This window comes from Podarcis tiliguerta (assembly GCF_965153285.1).
Source record: "Podarcis tiliguerta genome assembly, chromosome: 14".
Classification (NCBI taxonomy): Eukaryota; Metazoa; Chordata; class Lepidosauria; order Squamata; family Lacertidae; genus Podarcis; species Podarcis tiliguerta.
Window position 1 is genome coordinate 4741287 of NC_139547.1, and position 22305 is coordinate 4763591.

The 22305-nt window shown below is 44.7% G+C and overlaps 1 protein-coding gene and 1 long non-coding RNA gene across 51 annotated transcripts in view; one reads left to right on the plus strand and one right to left on the minus strand.

The window, feature by feature from the left end:
• The window catches only part of HERC1 (HECT and RLD domain containing E3 ubiquitin protein ligase family member 1), a 111750-nt gene extending 91272 nt beyond the window's left edge, over positions 1–20478 (minus strand). For 46 of the 50 annotated variants that reach the window (XM_083412901.1, XM_083412902.1, XM_083412888.1 and 43 more), the window contains exons 1-3: positions 20317–20478; positions 2928–3883; positions 349–444 (exon numbers count right to left, since the gene is read on the minus strand). In XM_083412901.1, the coding sequence (XP_083269027.1) occupies positions 349–444; positions 2928–3857 (1026 nt within the window). In that variant the 5' untranslated portion in view covers positions 3858–3883; positions 20317–20478. Of the gene's footprint in view, positions 1–348; positions 445–2927; positions 3884–16190; positions 16276–20316 lie in introns of all 50 variants that reach the window. The other 4 variants (XM_083412899.1, XM_083412898.1, XM_083412900.1 and 1 more) reach the window with 2 other exon arrangements.
• LOC310664289 overlaps positions 1–22305 on the plus strand; it is a 258524-nt gene that overhangs the window by 161119 nt on the left and 75100 nt on the right. The gene's annotated exons all lie outside the window — the stretch shown is intronic.

A 22305-nucleotide genomic window follows, 5' to 3' on the forward strand; every position in this document is an offset into this window, starting at 1 on the left:
TCGCAGTCCTCAGCATGAGCCAAGAGCACCTTCCTGACCAAATCAAACAGCACAGGCACATCAACAGCTGTTCTCTGATACTGCCCTCACCTCTGAAATTCCTTTTATATATTTTTTTTATTCTGCTACTCTTTTATTAAACTAATAAATGCTTTGAGCCTTGGATAGAGGCGGGACAGAAATTCAGGTGAACAGCAAGACAAAATATAGGGTAGAAATCCATGGAAGCACTGGGACAACATCAGTGTGACTATTTTCATACTTCCAAAGGAGTGAGAAATACACAATCTGAAGAATGCAGATTTAAAGAAAGAAACTACTCTTTAATTAAAGGTTAGATAGACATACCTCCTCAAAGAGGCACAAAGCTGCCTCATAAAGAGAGCATAAACCTTCAGATGTTCTTGTTGGCTCCCTCCATTGACTTCGATCAGCAGACGAGCCCTGCAAAGTAAAACATCACAGAGGAAATAATGTCACTGCACACAGTTATTTTATCTTCTATGATAAGATTAGACGATTTCCCTAAATAAAACCAAAAAGAACATGGTTTCCTTCAAAACAACTACTTTCTTGGTACTTTCTCAAGTGCTGAAATAAGCATATGCACATTCCTGCCATCATCCTTAAGACAGGTTATAAAATCCCCACGACAGACAAAGGTGAAGGCAAACACACAATGTGGCATGGGCTAAAGCTACCCAGAAGCTTCTGGCTCAGAGTCCCCTGGTCACAGGTCAGGCTTTTAACTATACACCAAATACACCAAGCTGCTCAAAAGGAGCAGTTTAGAAGTATTCCTGCTAGTAAAATAAAGGCAAAGAACAAAAACACCCCAAGATAGATGTTTAATTTATGTTTTTGAAAAATGAAAAACAAGCCAGTTACTAATAAAATCTGCTTCACAAGTTTTGCATACTTTAAAACCACTGGGGGGTTGTATAAGATTACACATCCCCCTCCAATTGTTGAAGACATTTATCCATGCACTGAGCTGAAAGAAAGAAAGAAAGAAAGAAACTCACAAAGAAAAGTGAGCCATTTGACAAACATTTCAAAACAAAGGGGCATGTCAGAGTTGAAAATGTGTACATATGAGGAAGGGGGGAAAGGATTGCAACCACTTGCTCAAGCCACTGGATGCTTCTGTTTAAGTCTGCCCAACATCTTCATATTGGGAGTGAAAATTGGGCCTACATATGGAAGTGCCCTTTGAGTGTGATCTCATTCCCTATTCCCAACCAGTATCTCACAGAAAATATAAAGCCACAATTGAGTCCCCGTCTCCCCAAGCAATGAAACTACACAGTATGTGGGTTACCATTATTATTTCATAGTTTAAGAATAACCCTTTAATTTGCAGCCCTACTACCAACATTTTTAAGTTAGTTACAATTTTGTTGGATCTTTAAAATAGTACCGTGAAGGGAATCACAGGTTTGAATTAACAAGTGTAATTTTCAGAGCAGAATGGAGCAGACAATTAAACTTTAATTTAGCACTAAAACGTGGGTTTTCCCAGGGAAAACACTGGAACGGGGGGGGGGGGGGCACGTTCACACACAGAGCTTTAATGCATGCACCTGGGCTTAGAAACATGACATAAAATGCAGTCTGGATGAGCCCTAAGTATAACTCATGCCAATCCAGGCACACAGGGACTCCAAAACTTCTATAAATCTCAATGATGCAGTGAATCTGTTAATGCACGGGTGTCAAACACAAGGCCCGCGGGCCGAATCCGGCCCACCAGACCTCGTCATGTGCCCCGTGTAGCCGCCAGCCCGGCCTGCCCGCTTCCCCCTGCGAGGCGGTGCGCTGTGGGCAGGGATGGGGGGCTGGAAGGCGGGCGGTGGAGAAAGCGAAGGCGCTCCCTTCCCGCGCCGTTACTCGGCCGGCCTGAGAGAAAATTTCTGAGGCGGCGGCGCCCTTCGTCCAGGGTCGGGGGGCCATGGCGGGACTTTGCCCTCCCGGCAGCCTAGAGCATCTGGAGCTGGGGCGGCTGCGGGACCCGCCGGGCAGCGGCGGTGGTGGAGTCGTCGTCGGTGCTTCTTCTCCTTCTCCTCCTCCTTCGTCTTGCTCGCCGCCGCTCTCGTCTTGCTCGAGGCAGGCCTGGAGCCGGGACAACCCGGGCTTCGAGCGCGAGGAGGAGGCGGGCGAAGCGGCCAGGGCGGCTGGCGGGAGCGCGGCGGCGGGGCCTGTGCTGCAGATGGGCGTGGTGGAGTGGGGCTGAGGGTTAGGGCCTTTGCCCTCAGAGCCCGACGCCCGGGAGGGCCTGCCGAGAACGGGAGGCAGCGGAGGCGCAGGTGGCGTGGTGAAAAGGAGGAAGGCGGAGGGGAAGGCAAAGGCCAGCGGCCTTGCTCCGCCAGAGGCGCCCCAACACCGACGCCGCATTTCCCTCACGAGGAGACGGGCGAGGAGGTCGCCGAGGAGACGGGCGAGGAGGTCGCCGAGCCGCCGCCGCCGCCGCCGCCTCACCTGGGCCAAAGGGATGGCGCACCGCCTGCGAGGTGAGTCGCCGTCCGACCCTTATTACTTTTATGTTACTCGCGAGTCTTCTGCTCTGAAGACAGATGCAAATAATCCGTTCAGCTCCTCTGCAATCTCCTTTCCCACCTTTAGCACACCTTTGATGGCCAAAGGCTCTACCACAGACATGTCCAAAGTCCGTTTCGGGGGCCTAATCCGGCCCCTTCGGCAGTTTATGGGGTAAAATCCTCAAAAAAACCCTCAACAACTTCAACCCTAAAAATAAAAAAAAAAAAATTCAATCCTAAAAAAAGCGCAACAACTTTGGTTCGCCCTCACGGCCCTTCACTTCATCAAATCTGGCCCTCCTTGAAAAAGGTTTGGGCACCACTGTGTTAATGGAAGTAAGAGCCAAGAATTAAGAAAATCAATTTGAAGTATACATTCTGCATACATACCAATGACCGCCTCATTTGCATCAATATGTTCATGAAACAATCAAAACTGATCATCCCCTCCTGCGTATGCAGCATTTTGTTCTTCTCCATTGTGTTGACCACGGCTGATGCACTTAGTGCCATTTCAATCCATTCCAGGAGATACCGAAGTGACCCACGCTGAGCAGCCAAGCCAAGCAGCAACTCAGAAGCTAACCTCCGTCCCAGAGTATCTGCTCCAGAGTTGGGAATCGTTACTCCTTTAAGAAATGTTGTTACCTGAGACAGGCAGTCCAGACCCATTGGTGGGATTTTACTTTCATTAGCTAGAGATAAAGGTGGCAAAGAGCTCACAACCTCTATCGCAGTGTGGATAACATCATTGCAAAGGCTAATACCAGGTCCTGAAGCAGGCATCATCCAGCTTTGCCGTAACAGTGCAAATAACAGGCTCAGTCCAGTCCGGACCCCCATTTCTATTAGCGCGTCTGTACTTGACCTTGGCCGCTCACTAACGGAATGGATGTCTGTTGACCCCGAACTGCTTTCTGGAGAATGCTGCTGCTGTTTCACCTTGCCTTTATCATGATATTTATTAGAAAGTGCATAAAAGATGCGTTGTAACACCAGCAAACGTTTGCGAAGTGCTCCAGCAAATGGAGAGTCTGAGCACACCATCTTAGCCAGAGCCAGCTGGCTGCTAAGAAGGGCATCCAGATAGTGGTCCTGTTCATCGCTTGATAAGGACTCCCGTTCAAAATCTGGTAGCTGAGGTCCTTTGAGACAGAGAACTTGCTGAGGCAATGGTACTACTTCTTTATTACTGACTAATTTAGCATATAAGATGGAGACTCCTTCCCTTGTAGCAATAGATTCACTATCTTCTGTGATCCAAGAGCTATTTAGATGTTCAAGCCATTTCAGCTTCACTGGTGGAACCATGGCTGCCATGTTGGTTTATTCACCTGCCATTAGTCCTACAAATAGAAGAGAAGATATTTATTAAACAAACAATTGCGTAGTACAAAAATCCAGTTTTTAAAGATCAACACTGGACACAGGTCCATAAATTATCTGCTTAACGCTTATTTAAAGTTGAAGAGAAAGGGGTCTATGTTACATGCCACTGTTCTCCCTGAATTAAGGACTGTTGATATAATCCCACTGCACATGCCCCCTTTCCTCTCAGTTGTCTTCTCCACTGTCAAATCCAGATTCTAAGAGACTCAAGGGATCCGCTACCTGTTCTTTTGCTTTTGATACCCTACAAAGTGCCATATACATCAATGGTGCTATAAAAATAATAAATTATAGCAACAACCACTATTACTTTAGCTCTATTTTGATTTCCTTCAGCTAACCATAATATGATAGCAGTAGTTAATGCAATATACACTGAAAGGAGTACTACCTTTATTTTTATATTATTTTTGTCATGACAGCTTACCATAACGGAATTAAACAAAAGAGTTGCTGGAGACGGAATACTTTTATTTGCTACCTGCTTGCACATGACGAGAGGTGACCTTTCCACCTCTTCCTAAGGTTCTTCTATCAATTACAACAGCCTTTGCTAGCTGAGAATGATGGGAGTTGAAGACTAAAACATCTGAAGGACACCACGCTGTTGAAGACTTATCTAGAGAATGACTTCTTTCCATTTAGCAAGCAAATGGAGAAAAGCACTTATTTTTCAAGCAATCCTGAAAATTGTTCCCTTTTGATTTTGGAGCCCCAAATCACCAAGACACTTGGCTTAACTTGTTTAGCGAAAGTTCCACGGAAATCTGCTACTTGCTAACCTCCTGCTATAAAGGACCTCATTCACCCTATGAAGGGAGTGAAGTTGTTCTTGTTGTTGTTGTTGTTGTTGTTGTTACTATTACCCCAGGAGAAGAAACAAATATTTTAATACTGTTAAAGGAAGCCCCACCCTGCTTCCTATTAGAAATAAGCCCTGGATGTGTTTATCTAGTGCCAGAGCCCTACATCCTCCTGCAGGTTCTCTCAGCATTTAGTCAGAAGGATGTACTGTCTGGTCACAGATATCTTGCCTGCTCTCTATCTACTCCCAGCTTTTCAAAACTTGCATAACTGGCTCATTTAAAATTGATGTTTACTAAAATAAAAGCCCACTAAGAGATTTATCATTCCTTTTTTGAATCTGATATTTTAACATGAAAATATGGGACTGGGTACATGTTAAAACAGGGACGCGGGTGGTGCTGTGGGTAAAACCTCAGCGCCTAGGACTTGCCAATCGCATGGTCGGCGGTTCGAATCCCCGCGGCGGGGTGCGCTCCCGTCGTTCGGTCTCAGCGCCTGCCAACCTAGCAGTTCGAAAGCACCCCCGGGTGCAAGTAGATAAATAGGGACCGCTTACCAGCTGGAAGGTAAACAGCATTCTGTGTGCTGCGCTGGCTCGCCAGAGCAGCGATGTCACGCTGGCCACGTGACCCGGAAGTGTCTGCGGACAGCACTGGCTCCCGGCCTCTAGAGTGAGATGAGCGCACATCCCTAGAGTCTGTCAAGACTGGCCCGTACGGGCAGGGGTACCTTTACCTTTACCTTTACATGTTAAAACAAAATGAAAATAGGGAACCTTTTGAATGGTTGAAACTATGGCTCCTGTCATTCCTGATCCTAGCTGTCAACTTTCCCTTTTCTTGTGAGGATCCTATTCGGAATAAGGGAAATTCCCTTTAAAAAAGGAAACATTGACAGCTATGTTCCTGATCCTTGTCCATGCTGGACTCCAACTCATACCAGCCCCAGCCAACAGCATCTGGAGGGCCACAGATGCCCTAACATTGACACAGATATATACACAAAATGCCCTAAACATGCCTAGCCTTTGAAATATCTATCAATCTATCTATCTTTCTATGGTTTATAAACCATAGTTACCAAATGGCAGAATAGCAATGTGCTAACTTTTTCCAAACCTCACCAATACTAATCAACAAAAGTTGGAGGATGGGGTGCAATAATCACAAGCTCTATTTAAAAAAAGGAAGAAAGAAGAAGTAAGTATTGTTGTGAATACCACTCCATTTTCCATCTTCCTACCACAACCAAGGACGCGGGTGGCGCAGGGACGCGGGTGGCGCTGTGGGTTAAAGCCTCAGCGCCTAGGGCTTGCCGATCGAAAGGTCGGCGGTTCGAATCCCCGCGGCGGGGTGCGCTCCCGCTGTTCGGTCCCAGCGTCTGCCAACCTAACAGTTCGAAAGCACTCTCGGGTGCAAGTAGATAAATAGGGACCGCTTACTGGCGGGAAGGTAAACGGCGTTTCCGTGAGCAGCTCTGGCTCGCCAGAGCAGCGATGTCACGCTGGCCACGTGACCCGGAAGTTTCTTCGGACAGCGCTGGCCCCCGGCCTCTTTGAGTGAGATGGGCGCACAACCCTAGAGTCTGTCAAGACTGGCCAGTACGGGCAGGGGTACCTTTACCTTTTACCACAACCAGGAGACACTGGTTAAAATTAAGAAATACAAACTGACAGAGCAAGGTCTATTACCAAATCAAATTTCTATTGATGTAAGTTAGCAAGCTTTCAAACAAAACAGAAAACTGCATAACACAGAAATATTTTTCCAAGTTAGTCCAGAGCCTCCTATGCCAACATGTGACAATAAGGGTGGCTTAAATCCTTGTTTTTAATGGGAGGCAGAGGGACATTTTCAAAGTTATATACAGTGGTGCCCCGCAAGACGAATGCCTCGCAAGACGGAAAACCCGCTAGACGAAAGGGTTTTCCATTTTGGAGGTGCTTCGCAAAACGAATTTCCTATGGGCTTGCTTCGCAAGACGAAAATGTCTTGCGATTTCCTGCGATTTTTTTTTCGCTCCCCACCCCCTTTTTCTAAGGCACTAAGCAGCTAATAGCCTTTTAGCAGCTAATCCGCTAATCCCTTAAGCCTTTAATAGCCGCTAATAGCCGCTAAACCTTTAATAGCCACTAATAGCGCTAATCCGCTAATCCACTAACAGGGTTGCTTCGCAAGACGAAAAAACCGCTAGACGAAGAGACTCACGGAACGGATTCTTTTCGTCTTGCGAGGCACCACTGTACATGTGCTAAAAGAACAGGTTCCCCAGAAGACTATGAATGGCTACTAATCACTATGGCAATATGCCAAGATGAACCTTTGGTCATATCCAGATACAAGGCTCCTTGAAATAACCCTTGAAGACCCTGCTTTGCCTACATTGCCTATTTCACATTCTCTGGAGCCAACAAGACAACTACCTCCTCCCATTAAATGGAGGACAGGGGGCGGGTGGGTGTGAGGGATTCCCTGGTCCTGAACAGGGTAACCATGACCCTGAAGGACCAGGTACGTAGCCTGGGAGTCTTTGGACTTGCAGCTGTCCATGGAGGTGCAGGTCAATTCTGTGTCCAGGGCAGCTGTCTACCGGCTCCATCTGGTACGCAGGCTGAGACCCTACCTGCCTGCGAACTGTCTCACCAAAGTGGTGCATGCTCTGGTTATCTTCTGCTTGGACTACTGCCATCCACTATACGTGGGGCTACATTTGACTCGGAAACTACAACTAATCCAGAATGCAGCAGCTAGTCTGGTAACTGGGAGTGGTCGCTGGGGCCATATAATACCGGTCCTAAAGGATATTCACTGGCTCCCAGTATGCTTCCAAGCACAATTCAAAGTGTTGGTGCTAACCTTTAAAGTCCTAAACAGCCTCGGCCCAGTATGCCTGAAGGAGCATCTCCACCCCCATCGTTCAGCCCGGACATTGAGGTTCAGCTCCGAGGACCTTCTGCTGGTTCCCTCACTGAGAAAAGCAAAGTTACAGGGAACTAGGCAGAAAGCCTTCTCGGTAGCGGTGCCCGCCCTGTGGAACACCCTCCCTTCAGATGTCAAGGAGATAAATAACTACATAGCTTTTAGAAGACATCTGAAGGCAGTCCTGTATCGGGAAGTTTTTACTGTTTGATATTTTACTATGTTTTATATATGCTGTAAACCTCACAGTGGCTAAGGAAACCCAGCCAGATGGGCATGGTATAATTATTATTATTATTATTATTATGCATCCCAGCATGCATTTCAACTATCAGAGTGATTTTGTAGAGTTAGAAAAATAAGACATCAAAAGATTTAACTACAATATATATGTCTGTATACTGCTCTATGCACACACAAAATAATATAAAAGAAAAACATTACATAATACCTGGAAGCAATACCAGAGCAACTTATTTTACAGTCTCACAACATTAGCCTCCTTTTCCTGTGTTCTGTGTGTCCTGCATACCAACACTTGTCATGAGAAGCTTACTGCAGGATGAACAACAGTCACATACATTGCTATAGCAACACTGCGGTAAGAAATCTGCAATTCAGTCCTCAAACAGTTCAACCTGGACAAGCCTCATTACCTCATTTCTGTTTTGTGTAATGGAGAGTGGGGGTGACAGTGTATGGGAGACAAAATCAAAGAAGTCTAATATTTCAGAAAACTGAAGGAAGATATTAGACCTGAAGGACTACATGATACTAAGGCTGTCCTTTTTCTTTTATCTGTTTTTGCATTGTAATATACAATGTTAAAAGATGGCAAATGTTTCAGAGAACCATCTAGCCAGAGAATGCCATCTAGCAAATAAATATTTGAAATAACTTCAGCAAACCAGAAAACTACAATCGAATATTTGAGCTGTACCATAATAGAGATTTCCTGCTGAAAATCAGAAGTCATAAAAAGGCAGACACACAAAAACTGGAAAAGAATGATATAAACACAATCATCTCTAAATGCTGAAAAGCAGCCAAGCTGAACCACACCCAGCTGCCTAGAACTCTATCCATAATGGCCAGGGAGATGTCACACAGTGGATAAAATAGGAAGAATTATGACCACACTGTCCCTCTGAGTCTTTCCCACCTTCCCTAATCTAGATGTTTTCAACTGCAATTCTCAGGAGTCCCAGTCAGTTCTGACCATATAGTACAAGGCGGGTGATGGGCTCTGTAGTTCAAAACATGCGCAGGACACCCTTGCTATCTGGCACAGGAAGTTCCAAGGCCTGTGAACTCTTTGTTACAACTTATCTAACCAACTCATGGCCAGAACTAGATGAGAAAAATCACTGTAGTCGTATCTTGGAAGTTGAACGGAATCTGTTCTGGAAGTCTGTTCAACAACCAAATTGCGGCTTCTGATTGGCTGCAGAATGCTCCTGCAGCCAATCAGAAGCTGCGGAAGCCCCGTCGGATGTTCGGGTTCGCAAACCATAACAATCACTTCCGGATTTGTGGTGTTCAGGAGCCAAAACGTCCAAGTTAGAAGGGTTAGAAACTGACAAGCAGGGTTAGAAACTGAGATATAAAAGATAGGAGCCAAATGGCACCTTCAACCTAGGTTATGGTCACCACAACAATTTTTTAAAAAACAGGATTACAAAGCAAATGAAGACAATATGGGGTATCTAGCTGAAGACTGAATAAATGCTGTGCACAAAAGACAATTTCTTTTAAAACACAGAATTTACTTTTTTCTTTTTGCAATCTGTGGTACTTGGAAGGTTGTAACAAGCCACAGCAAAACAAGTTATAAAAAGAGGACAGTAGGACTTAAATTTAGGCATGTATAGGATAGTAACACCCAGTAACACTTCATGGCTGAGACAAGATTTGAACCCTGGTTGCCCAGATCTAACCACTACACCACACTGGCAATCCAGCCATATGGGTGGGGTATAAATAATAAAATTAATAAATAAATAATAAAAATAATCTATTTCTTTATTTATTACTGTATTTCACCGCATAATAGTCACACCCCTCTTTCTGGCCCTAAAATTTATCCCAAAGCATAATCATTGCAGGAGGAATAAACAAGACAAGTGGGGGCCTCTCGCAGGTTGAATTTAGTTGAATTTACCATATTAAAACGTTCAACTGCACACCAGCAGGTGTGGTTAAAGGATATTTTTTTTAAAAATAGGAGGGTACTCGAGAGGAATCATGGGAGTTGCAGCCTCTGGGAATCGTGGGATTTGTAGGTAAACGACAGGAGCATCTCCCTATGTAATGGCTGCCTTACGCTTGAGGTAATGTACTTTGTTGTTTTGACAGGATAGTTGTGTGTCTCCCCCTCCCCGTCTGCCAAGGGAGCCTTTGCTGTCTTTGAACCTCCAGCATCTTGTCAGGAAAGTGGCTCTCAGGTCCACTAGGCTGTGCTGCAGTGTAAGAGGGGTTTTTTTGCAGGGCGGTGGGGGGGGGTGCCTTTTTTAAAAAAAAAAACAACTTATTTCTTCCTTTTTATTTTCACTAGTTGCTGATGCTGCTCTTACCCAGTCCCCCCCCCCCCCCGTGTTATCATTCCTGGCTGTGAGAAAGGGTTTGTTTCTTTCACTCCCCAGCAAGAAAGGGTGTCCTTTGATAATTCAGCACATAATTGTCGCACCCCCCATTTTTTGAAAGAAAAATCAGCATTGAAATGTGACAATTACATGGTGAAATATGGTGGTGATGGTGGAGAACCTTTTTCTTTCAGTATGCAAAGTCATAGCTTCTGTGATTAGTAGAGCTGCCAGTGAGGGACATAGTCTCATTCTGTCCATTCATGCCCACACAGAATCATAGACCTGTAGAGTTGGAAAGGCATAAAGCGATTATTTTCAAAGTTATAGATCAATTTTACTTCTGTGAAGGAAAGCATTTCCCTGTAAATGGTACAGGAGCTCTCAAGCAAATCTTTAAAAAAGTAGGATGCTCAGCCGAACTCACGGAAACACAGTTCCGGCACCTCTCAGGTAGGTGCCATTGCCATTCTAAGAAAACGAGGGAGGTGTTCATGGGGAGTTCCGGCACCTATTTTTCTAGAAAAATAGCACTGGTGATGCTCCACCATTTCTTTTTAAAAATCCAGCATTTTGATATCCTTTAAGAGACGTAGTGACCAGAATTGGACAGTATTCCATGTGCAGCTGCACAATAGGCTTGTTATGGTATTTCCAGTTCTGTTTTCAATCCTTTTCCTAAAAGTCACATAACTATAATTCACCCATTTTGCCACTACCACAACCTGGATCAACATCTTAATTGAGCTATCCTCTATGAGTATAAGATCTCATTCTTGGTCAGTCACTGGCAGCTCAGACCTCAATAGCATATACGTAATGTCAGCATGCATCACTTTACATTTGTTAACACTGAATCAGATTTATCATTTTAATACTCATTCACTCAGTTTGGAGAGATCCTTTTGGTTTTGGAGCACCTCACAGCCTCTTTTAGTTAAAAACTACCCCGAACTACTTGGTGTCATCAGCAGATTTTGCTAACTCATCTCCAGAAAAGGCTAGGAAGATGTTCTGTCTCATGCTGCAGACTTGGGTTCACAAAGCAGAAAACCCACATCTATTAAATCTCACTCACGGGCAAGACTGGAACAAAGAACTAGACCTGAAAGTGTTTCTTATCTATTTCAAGAGATAAAAATGTTTATTTGACTTACACACCACAATAATGTTTATTCGATTTACACACCAAATACACCATCAGATACACAAAATCAAATTTCAAAATGAGATACACAGGAAGGGAAACCTCCCCCCCCCCCATCCTCCTTTTTGTCATAATTTCCAGTGTGGTCTCCCCACCCCCATGCTCAACCTGCATTCCTATTTTTTTTAAAAAAAGATGAATCCAACCTTTATTCTTCCAAGCAATCCAGCAAAAATATTATTATGAGACTAAATAAAAGGCTAAGCAAGAAAAGAGGCACTGCTTTACTGCTAGAGCCATTTCACTTTTGAGAAGCAAGGTCACCGTTAGCAGGCCTTAAATAATCAGCCAGCATAGGAATCAGCATCACAAGTAAAACCACAATATGTCTCACAAAAAGACTGAAGGGAAGGGATGAAAATTAGCCAGGTCTCCCTTCCTGCTCCCCAACCTCCGCAACAGAGAAACAATCCATTTGTTTGCAAACCACAATGTGTTTCTATCTGCAAAGTTTGAGATTTAAGAGGAGGGGTGAAAATCAGCCAAATCTCCCTTTCTGCTCTCCACTGCCACTGCAATCCATTTAACTCTGAGAAAGAGCTTCTTCTCAGTTTACTTACTTATGCAAATCATACAGCAATAAAAAGGTTCTGTCTTCCTCAGCACATCTCCTTCCCAGCCAGAGGTGGTCTTGGTAGCAAACCATGCAACTGGAAATCTCTGTTTGGTCACCAGGGGTTACTCCTGAGTCGCAGAAAGCAACTGGCAACTGGTTAATTTTGAACACTGATGACAAGGACCTTTCCAGCAAGCTTAGCCAGGACTAATTGCCATCAAGAGCCTCTTGCCACAGAACTGTCTCCTGCAGCAACCTAGTTATATGACTTCATTACAGTATGAAACAGCTGGTGCCTGTACCTGCTTATATTCCTCTTCCCTCCCTCTTCCTTTTTCCTTTTGTATCATGTCTCTTAGATCATAAGCCATTATTTATAAAATGCAAACCATCTTCTGTGCAAGAAAGATGTTAGAAATGTGGCAAACAGAACATACTTCTGAGTATATTTATCGGGGGGGGGGGGGCTTAGTTAAACAAAGACCATCAGTCTTTGTTTACTACAAAAATAAGATTACTTGATGAATAAAAGGTTAAGGAAAACAAAGACAAAGAAGTGTGTGTATAGTTAGCTATACATCGGGATAAGTGAGCAAAGATTAGTATTATTTTTAAGGAAAAAAACACATTAGAGGAGAAAGTGATATTTAAAAATACAAGCATACAGTTAGTATTTCATTTTGGTAGACTTGGATTCCAGTCTACTAGGAGCTCTAGAGGACATCAGGATGGTGAAGGGTGAACTAGACAATAAAGGAAACACACAACTGAAAGCATCAATCCCATAGCTCCTCTAGTGAAGTCTAGGAAAGCAAAAGGTGTGATTGTGATACGATGGCATCACTTCCCACATAGGACTCACATCCCATGCTGACATCACATCACATGTTGAGATTTACTAGACATAATCAGAGTAGGAGAACCAAGTATGCATCAACACTTTCTCCTAATCATCTAGTTTTGCCATAAGTATCTGCATGAGCTCACAGTTAGGCCATAAATACAAGACAAGGCTGTCTTTTTTGCTATCTTGCTCTGCATCTACATGGGTTGTGCTATAGGAGCATACAAGAACCACCATCAATTGTGTGTTCAACACAACTGCCAATATTTGCTGCCACGTTTTTAAAATTTTGGTTCACAAATATCTAAATGCAATGCAAGGCCTATTGTTACTGCTGTTACTGTTACTGTATTACTTTTGTTATACTTTATACATTTTAATAAAAAATTGCAAGTCCTACTACAGAATCTATAGCTTCTTGTTTAAACACTGTAAGGCTTGAAACATGCATCTGAAGTAGATGGTGAGTGTTCACCTTCTCTGGGAGTATTTGCCTTTTGCTGACGAACAAACAAAACAGCTTCCCAAAATGTGAATGAATACAAACTTTAAATCTGTCATGCCCCAGTGTACAAGGCTACAACCCAAAGCTTGCTCCAACCACAGCCCTTAGACGTAAAGTCCAGGCACCACCAAACCACAGCATTCCTTTGCTCTGCTCAGGGCCAATTCACATGAACAATGACAACATAGTAACACTCAGATAATAATAATAATTTAATTTAATAATAATTTTTTATTTATACCCCGCCCTCCCCAGCCAAGGCCGGGCTCAGAGCGGCTTACAAGCAATAATAAAAACAAGATGAATGATTACAACTTAAAACAAAAGTAAAGTACAACATTAAAATAATGGAACATTAAAATATTAAAATGTAGCCTCATCGGAGGAGGAGAAGGAAAAGAAAAAAGAAAGAGAGGGAGGGAATCAAATTGGCTCCAAGCCAAAGGCCAGGCGGAACAACTCTTACAGGCCCCGCGGAAAGAAATCAGATCCTGCAGGGCCCTGGTCTCATGAGGCAGAGCGTTCCACCAGGCCGGAGCCAGAGCTGAAAAGGCCCTGGCTCTGGTTGAAGCCAATCTAACTTCCTTAGGGCCTGGGACTACTAGGGTGTTGTTATTTATGGACCTTGAGGCTCTCCGTGGGGCATACCAGGAGAGGCGGTCCCGTAGGTACCAGGGTTCTAGGCCGCGAAGGGCTTTAAAGGTCAAAAGCAGCACCTTGAACCTGACCCTGTACTCCACCGGGAGCCAGTGCAGCTTGAAAAGCACTGGGTGAATATGCTCCCATGGCAGAGACCCCGTGAGGAGCCTTGCTGCAGCATTCTGTACCCGCTGGAGTTTCTGGGACAGCTTCAAGGGCAGCCCTGCGTTGAGCGAATTACAGTAGTCAAGCCTGGAGAGGACCATCGCATGGATCACTGTGGCCAGGTCGGGGCGGGAAAGGTAAGGGACCAACTGCTTGATGCGGCGGAGGTGGAAAAATGTGGCCTTGGCTGTTGCTGTAACTTGCGCCTCCATGGAAAGGGAGGCGTCAAGGATTACACCCAAACTCTTAACAGAAGGCAATGGCGCTAATTGGGCCCCTGCAAGAGAAGGGAGTTGTAAATTCTGGAGGCAAGATCACACTTGTGAACATTCAAACACAGTGGAGACATAACTGCAGAACACCATTCAGCATTTTCTGAAGAACAGTCAACAGGGAAGCTGAGGCACACAGTCCCCAAGTCTCAACAAACTGAAGCAGTCAGACAATCAGTCTCATACACCATCTCAAACTGGCTACCCTAGAACAAATCACAGTCCTACCACCAGCAACAACCAGGGAGGACTGAAAGAGGGGTATACTAGCAACATAATCTTATCTTGCTTTGCTGCTTATAATTCCTAAAACTGTGTCCTTCTCTAATGTGAGACTCATGCAACAGACAAAGACAAAAACTGAAAAGCGAATAAAATCAGTTTTGTGATTCTGGAAATATCCAAGCTTCTAGTGGTAGCTGTGTGAATATTTCAAGGATTCACAATTGCTCACACCACAGAAGAGTTGGACTCTAGAACCCTTGTCGTCACCAGCAAAACAAACACTTATTTAGAATCCGGTATGCTGATAAGCTGACAAAAGCTCTGTCACTTCTCCAGAAGCTTAGAAAATAAATTTGCTGGAGATACTCTCCATGCAAAATCAGAAACACAGGGATGTTTTGAGAGGAGCAAGAAAAATAAACACTTCAGCAGCCCCTAAAGATATGTCCATTTTTAACTGTTGTCAGCAGCTCCTTGTTAAACACAGACACTCTCTTAACAAGCTTGAAGAAAAAAATGTTGTCATTGTGGTCTGTTGACTGCTCTATCACTTGTTTAGAACATACTGAACTTCTGGCTTATATAAAAATACTATTACATCTATTTCAATAAAGGCACTTGGCTGTTGTTCATTCAATGACAAGATTATAACATTATTCAAGGTGCTTCTTCAACTCAAAAGAAAACTAGAAGAACAGCAGCCAGCAGGTCATGGAACATAACTGAAGGGACAGAATATAGGGTTGCTGAGTTTCCAAACCCATCTCAAATTGGGGAGATGGAGGGGGAGGTTTCCAGTGGCAGCCATAAACACCTATACTTGCAGAATGGACACTAGACATCTACCAAGACTATTATCCATCTCATCTCATCCCGCACTACCTAACCTGAGGAAAATATATCTTCCAGCATCTCAGGAAGAGGTCTCTCAGCCCTACTACATCCAGTTCTTTAATGGGACATGCCAAAGATTGAACCTGAAACCTTCCATATTCTGCTATCATACCTTCACTTTAGCTGTTAGACATTATAGTCCCTTCTCTTAAGCATTGACAGGTTTCATTTTTAATCCACATGTATCAAAGAGCCCTGAAATTCAGTTAATAAAAACTGGCAACCCTTTACTTATAAACTGCACAGGTTTCTAGACCCCTTTTTAATTTATTTAATGCTACTTTACATAACCAACACAAAGGTGCATTCAAAATGTCACACTACTGAGCAGAGGCAACAGATTGTGCCACAAGTGCAAACAAACATGGGCAATGCAGACTCTTTTAAATCCAGTGGTACCTCCGGTTGCGCACGGGATCTGTTCCGGAGCTCCGGTCGGATCCCAAGGAATTCGCAACCGGAGATGCCACTTCTGAGCATGCGTGTGATAGAGCGCTTCTGCGCACGTGCGCCTGGCGAAACCTAGAAAAATACTTTCGGGTATGCCGTGTTCGCATCCTGAAGGATATGCAACCAGAGGTCTGCGTATCCAGAGGTATCACTGTATTATTGTACAGCATCTCCAATGTTCCAGAAAAGAACACTCTTACTAGAGTTGCCTGGAAACGTTCCAACTTGTTCAATGACACTGGATCAATCACAAGAGGCAGCCATGGTAGACAGGCGGCAGTTGGCCTAGAAACACATAAAAAAGGAAGTCTGGATGAGCCCTAAACCATACTATGGTGACACAACATTCCAGCAACCTCACAAATAATTGTCAATCTAGAAACAATGCCATGGTTTGCACATCACATTAAGCTAAACCACGGCTTAGTGTGAACACTTGTGCTCCCATATAGGAGATTGTGGCTGCTTAGTTACTCCACAGTCATTTTGCTGTTATGCTGAGCTACATCATCATTTGGCTTAGTGTGTGGTCCAAGGCTCATGGTTTAGCTCTCTCCAAAACTAACCACAAACTGTAACCAATATCTGTCCTATGATTTACAGTTTGTGGTGTGTCAGGAACAGCTAAATCATAAGTCCTAGTTTGGACAACATACTAAGCCAAACTAGGACTTAGTTCATGGGAGAGAAGCCAAGCAGTCAGGATCTCCTCTCCTGGAGCCCACATACTTTTGCTAAGCCATGCTCAAGCTCAGGGAAATGTGCAAACCAGGCCATATATATGTTATATGATCACAGAGATGTTAGCAAGTAACCAATGAGCCTGAGCCTAAATCAAGCATCGCACTAGCAAACTTCTTTAAAAACAAAATCCCTCCTATTTATATAAGAAAAAAATATTCATTCAGAGCAGCCTTCACCAACCTTGTGCCCTCCAGCTGTTTTGAACTACAATTCTCATTAGCTCAAGCCACCACAGCCATATGATGCTGGGGCATGGCTTGTTGTGGTCCAAAATATTTGCATGGTACCAGAGAAATATGGTTAGCTAGAAGACTAGTAGTGCACAGATCAGACTGGTATCAAGCTGTCAATATAGTCCCTTTACAGGTAAAGAAATATCCTCACCACAATAGACCAAGTTTGAATTAATCATTAAAGCACTGGTCTTAAGTTGGTATGTTGTGACCAAAACCCCATCATAATCAGTCCCCAAAGTACAGTATGTGGTGTGTGCAGCATACACAGCATATTGCTTTATTCAGTTCAAACCATTGTTTAACTTAATCTGTAGTTTAAAGTAGGTTTGGGGAACCTTTGGCCCCCTACGTGTTGATTAAATCCTATCATAACAGTGCATGTGTGTTTGATAATAAGTAGATGTCTGCTGGGTGTTTTTTAATAAATATTTTTATTCATTTCCAGATATCTGTTGGAAGTCATTTTGGGCACAGCACACTGTGGAAAAGTGGTGTATAAATAAAGTTACTCAATCAATCAATAGCTGGCTGCTGGCCCTACTTGCTGGGTCTGTCAGGAGTTGTAGTTCAGCAACATCTGGAGGGTGAAAGGTTCCCCACGCCTGGTTTAAAGTGACATGGAAGACAGACAAATCCACTTAAAAAGTTTAAACAACTGAAATGAGAAAAATTGGTGGTGGTTTCACTAAATCCATAACATCGTACTGGACAATATGGCTGATTTTACATGCAGTATAACATACTGTTTCTCTTGCCTTTGTAAAGTTTGCTATTTGATAAATAAAGCGTTCATTTTCTTCACAAAGTAAAATCCATGGTATCCACTACTCATTTATGAGCTGAAATAAGTTACAAAGAACCTGATCCTATGCTTGTCTGCATGGAATATGGAATATAAGTTCAATGTGACAATTCCAAGCATGCATGCAATCCTTATGATCATTCTTCTGTATGAGACATGGGAATTAATCAAACCACAAAGAAAAGACTATATCACTGAGGGACTTGGGAGCTGCCTAAGGTCATCTGAGGAGAGGAAATGTCCCAGGACTTTGATTGCCTTTGTACCTATATAGTTATGATGCTTGTACATAGGTAAGGGCAATGTCGGTGCCCAAAATTCTGAGTCCAGTTCCTAAATATGCAGCGCCAGCATGGGGGTACTTGAAGTTATTTTCCAGTTACTTAACTTTGTTACAAAAAGGCTTGCAACTACAGAATAGCCTAGAAAAGAACCTTCAATACTGTATATGAATAAGCTGGGAATATTAACCCAATTCATAATTGTGCTATTTATACTAAGAAGCTTCACAATATTATGAAGGACTATCATAGGAACACACAAGAAAAATAACCTCTCTTGCCAATTTTCTGACACCATAACACTTGTTACAGCTTTGTGTTGGACAACTCTAATGTTTCATTTCACACCAAACAGGTATGTAAGGCCCAGTGATGTGTACAGGAGAAAATTAGAAAAGTAACAAATGTATATATGGCACATCCAGTGCTTTTTTTCTGGGGGGCGCAGGGGTATGCACATCACTAAACATGTTGTGAAGTTTGGTCTCATTGAGGGGCAGTATTTCAATATGAGTAGGAAAATGAGAGTCCCCCTAAACATTTTTTTTAGAAAAAAAAACACTGGGCACATCTAACACAGCAGTTGCATTCCTGGAAAAAGATGAGAACTAGCCAAAAGAGCCACCATATTTGCTCTGTAATGCTGTGGAATAACAAACAGGTCCTCAGCAATGAAGGCCAGCTCACAACAAATTGACAGCTGGATATTTCACACTTCACATATCCAACAACAGAGAAATCCTGTGCACACAACGGACTATAGCAACAGGTGGGGGTGTGCCAATTTTGCTGGAAAGACCCAGATTAAATCAGGGATGGTAGATATCTGGGTGATTTGCAAGAGAACTTCTGACTCCCATTTGTTTTAACAACAATGCCTCTTTTCCTATCTCAGGCCACAGAAATGAATAAACCAGGAGTCAATGACTGAGTTCAGTTCATTTCTGGTACCTAGGCCCAGAATGTTCTCAAAAGCAACCTGTTCTTTGAACTCTAATTGTATGTCTTTTCAACTGGCTTTGGTGGAACTTGAGGTTCAAGTAAACAACAAAGTAGATCTGAATAACCTCAAGTCTACCCACCCGTTTAAAAAGCCTCCCTGCCACACAGGAGCTACTACCAGCTGCAGTAAGGCTTGGAGACTGTAATGGGGCACTTCAAGGAGCTGTTCAAGGGTGGATCACTTATTGTTCTTTCATTATATCTTTATGGGTGCAATTATAGTGCTCTGCTTTCACAGTGAGAGCATCTCAGATTAACCACTGCAAAATAATACACTTTTGTGGGAAGATGCACACAAACCCTCCTGGCCAGCGATTCCCACCATCCCCCAGCCCAGGCGACTCCATGCACATGGCTAGATGAGCCACCCAAACTGCCCATCAGAAGCAAAAGTTGCAGACCCACATGCCACCACTCAACACATCCTGGGGTGCATTTACTGATGTGGGCCTAATTGCAGGTTTTGCTTGTGATTTTTATTTCAGACAACCCCTTACGGGACACTTGATGTAGCCTGTTAAAAAGGGGAAAGGAAAAAAATCAAGAATAACTCCACGTGGTTAAGGAAATTGCCTTTTTAGGCTCCAAGACAGGAAGCTGAGGCAGGGATTTTACTGCTGAGAAAACAGAACAGAAGAAGGCATCAACAAGCTCCTGTTCAGCCCTAGAAACCATCCTCTCTCCCTCACAATGGATTTCAGATTGTATGGGCCTACAGGGAGGGGAAAGGGTCGTGTGTGTGTGTAACGTTGCTTACAGATCTGTGCAAATTGCTATGCGCACTGTCACACATAACAATAACAATCAAGCAGCAAGAGCAGCAGCAGCAGCAATATCGTAATATGGATGGCACTGACACAAATAAGACCACTAGCGACGGCGGCGGAATTGCCGTAAGAACAGCCGAGTCCAAGATCTATTATTACACCAGCATCATAATAATAAATAAGAGATAGTTAGCGAGATGAAGAGCAGCGGCGGCGTCACGGAGAGGTCGATGGCAGGAGCGCCCCAAATAATGGGGGGGAGGCGCCCAAATGGAGGCTCCGGGGCGGGAGTCCCCTGGGTGACGGGCGGGGTCGCGCCGGCCCCCTCCCTTTCCGCGGGGGCGGGGCCCCTCCCTCCCCGCCCGGCGGGGCTCCCCTCCCCCCGCCCCTCCCCGGTGGCGGTTGCCCCTCCCCCCTCCCCTCAGGCCTCGCCTTCCCTCAGCGCGGGCGCCCGCGGGGACGCCGAGGAGCGCGCCGGGAGGAGACCCCTTTACCAAGGTGCGGTCCGGGCGAGGCTGGCGGGACCCGCGGCGGGAGGTCCCGTGAGGCGGCGGCAGCGGCAGCGGCGCCCCCGTCCTCCCCGCTTCTCCTGCTTCTCCGGCAGCAGCTTGTCAAAGGGGAGGAAACATGACGCGGGGAGGGAAAGAGTCGGCGAGATCTCGCGGGACTTCCTCAGGGGCCTCGCGAGATCCGCCGCCGCTGCCTCTTTCTTCTGTCCCCCGCCCCGCGCACTCGCCCGCTTCAGTTTTTCCTCTCTGCCTTCCAGCTGTTTGCCGCCCCCTAGCGTCAGGCGAAGGGAGGGGGCTGGCAGCACGCCCCCTGCTGGAGGGCGGTGGGCGCCTCCCGGGTCTCTGAGACCCATCAACAAAATCCTGTTTCTGTCATAGGCTTCGAGAAGCACCATTATTATCATCACAATAATAATCATAGTTGTTTTCTTGCTTTTATACTAATAGTGGTTTTCTTGTTCTTTTGTTGTTGTTTTTTTAATTTTAATACATTTATATTTCACTTTAGGGTGTGTTTTTTTAAGGAACCGCATCAGCAAACAAAAAAATACAAAGAACCCCAAACCCCAGACACCATGTTGTTGGGAAAGCACTTTCTACTCCAGCAAGAAGCTGAGGGGCAGCTCCAGTCCAGAGGTGTCCCAAGCTGCTGCAGCCGTAGCGGCTCCACTGGAGAGCACTTCCTTTGCACGCAGAAGGTGCCAAGGCCAGTCTCTTGAAAACATCTCCAGGTGGGGCTGGGAGAGCAATTAATTGCTATTAATTTATCACAGAATCATAAGAACATAGGAAGAGCCTGATGGATCAGATCATCAGTCCAGTCCCCACAGTGGCCAACCATATGCTCCAGAGGAACCCCAAAGGCAGGACCTGAGGGCAACAGCATCCAGTATCCTGAGGCAGGGCTTGCCCAAGATATTTTAGCACCTGAGGCAAACCACAAAATGGCCCTCTCCACCCGACAGGGAAGAACAGGTGAGTGAAGACCTACATCAGGAACAGGAGGTTGGGGATAAATATCTACTTTGGGAACAAGGGAGGAGTAAAGCAATGACAACAGTGGACAATGCATTCCTTGGAGGCAAGATACGCTGCCCATATGTAGATCTTGTGGCCTGAAGCGGCTGCCTCGCTTTGCCTCATGGGTAGGCTGGCCCTGTTCTGAGGTATACTGGCTGCCTCTGACTGTGGCAGCAGAACATGGCCATTGTGGATAAGGCTTGTTGATCATAGAGTTGTAGGCTTTCTTGTATCCTGGCTAGCCATACCCTCTGCTCCATGGAGGGAATCCAGAGCCATGTGTTCCCAAGCTGTTCTCTTTCATAGGCCTCCCAGGAGAGAGAGCCTTGGCCAGCCACTCTCACTCTCATGAAGTCTCACCTAATGTTCAACCCAAATCTACCCAAGCTCTTAGATCTCACCTTGCCCTCTGGAGCCACAGCAGAAAATAAATACTTGGCTTCTTGTGTGGGACACCCTGTTGGGTATGTTTCATGTCAAATGCCTTGGCTAGCCTTCCTCAACATGGTGCCCTCCAGATATTTGTGGGGCTCTAGCTCCCATTAACCCCAGCAAGCGTGATCAACAGTCAGTATGATGGAAATTGTAGTGATGTATATCAGCCCCTCCAAGTATCCCTATTTTCCAGGGACAGTCTTGGGTTTACAGAAGCTCTCCCGCTTTCTGATTTGATCCCAGAATGCCCCACTTTTCCTTAGGATGTGGAATTATGTGACCCCTGAGCCAAGGAGATAAGTAACTATGGAAACTTTAGAAGACATCTGAAGGCAGCCCTGTATAGGGAAGTTTTTTTGACGTTCAGTGTTTTATAATGTTTTTATATATGTTGAAAGCTGCCCAGAGTGACTGGGGCAACCCAGTGAGATGGGTGGGGTATAAATAATAAAATCATCATCATCATGGAATAAGATGTCTCTGTTTTCATTGGAGAAAGGTTGGAGGACTTTAGTTACA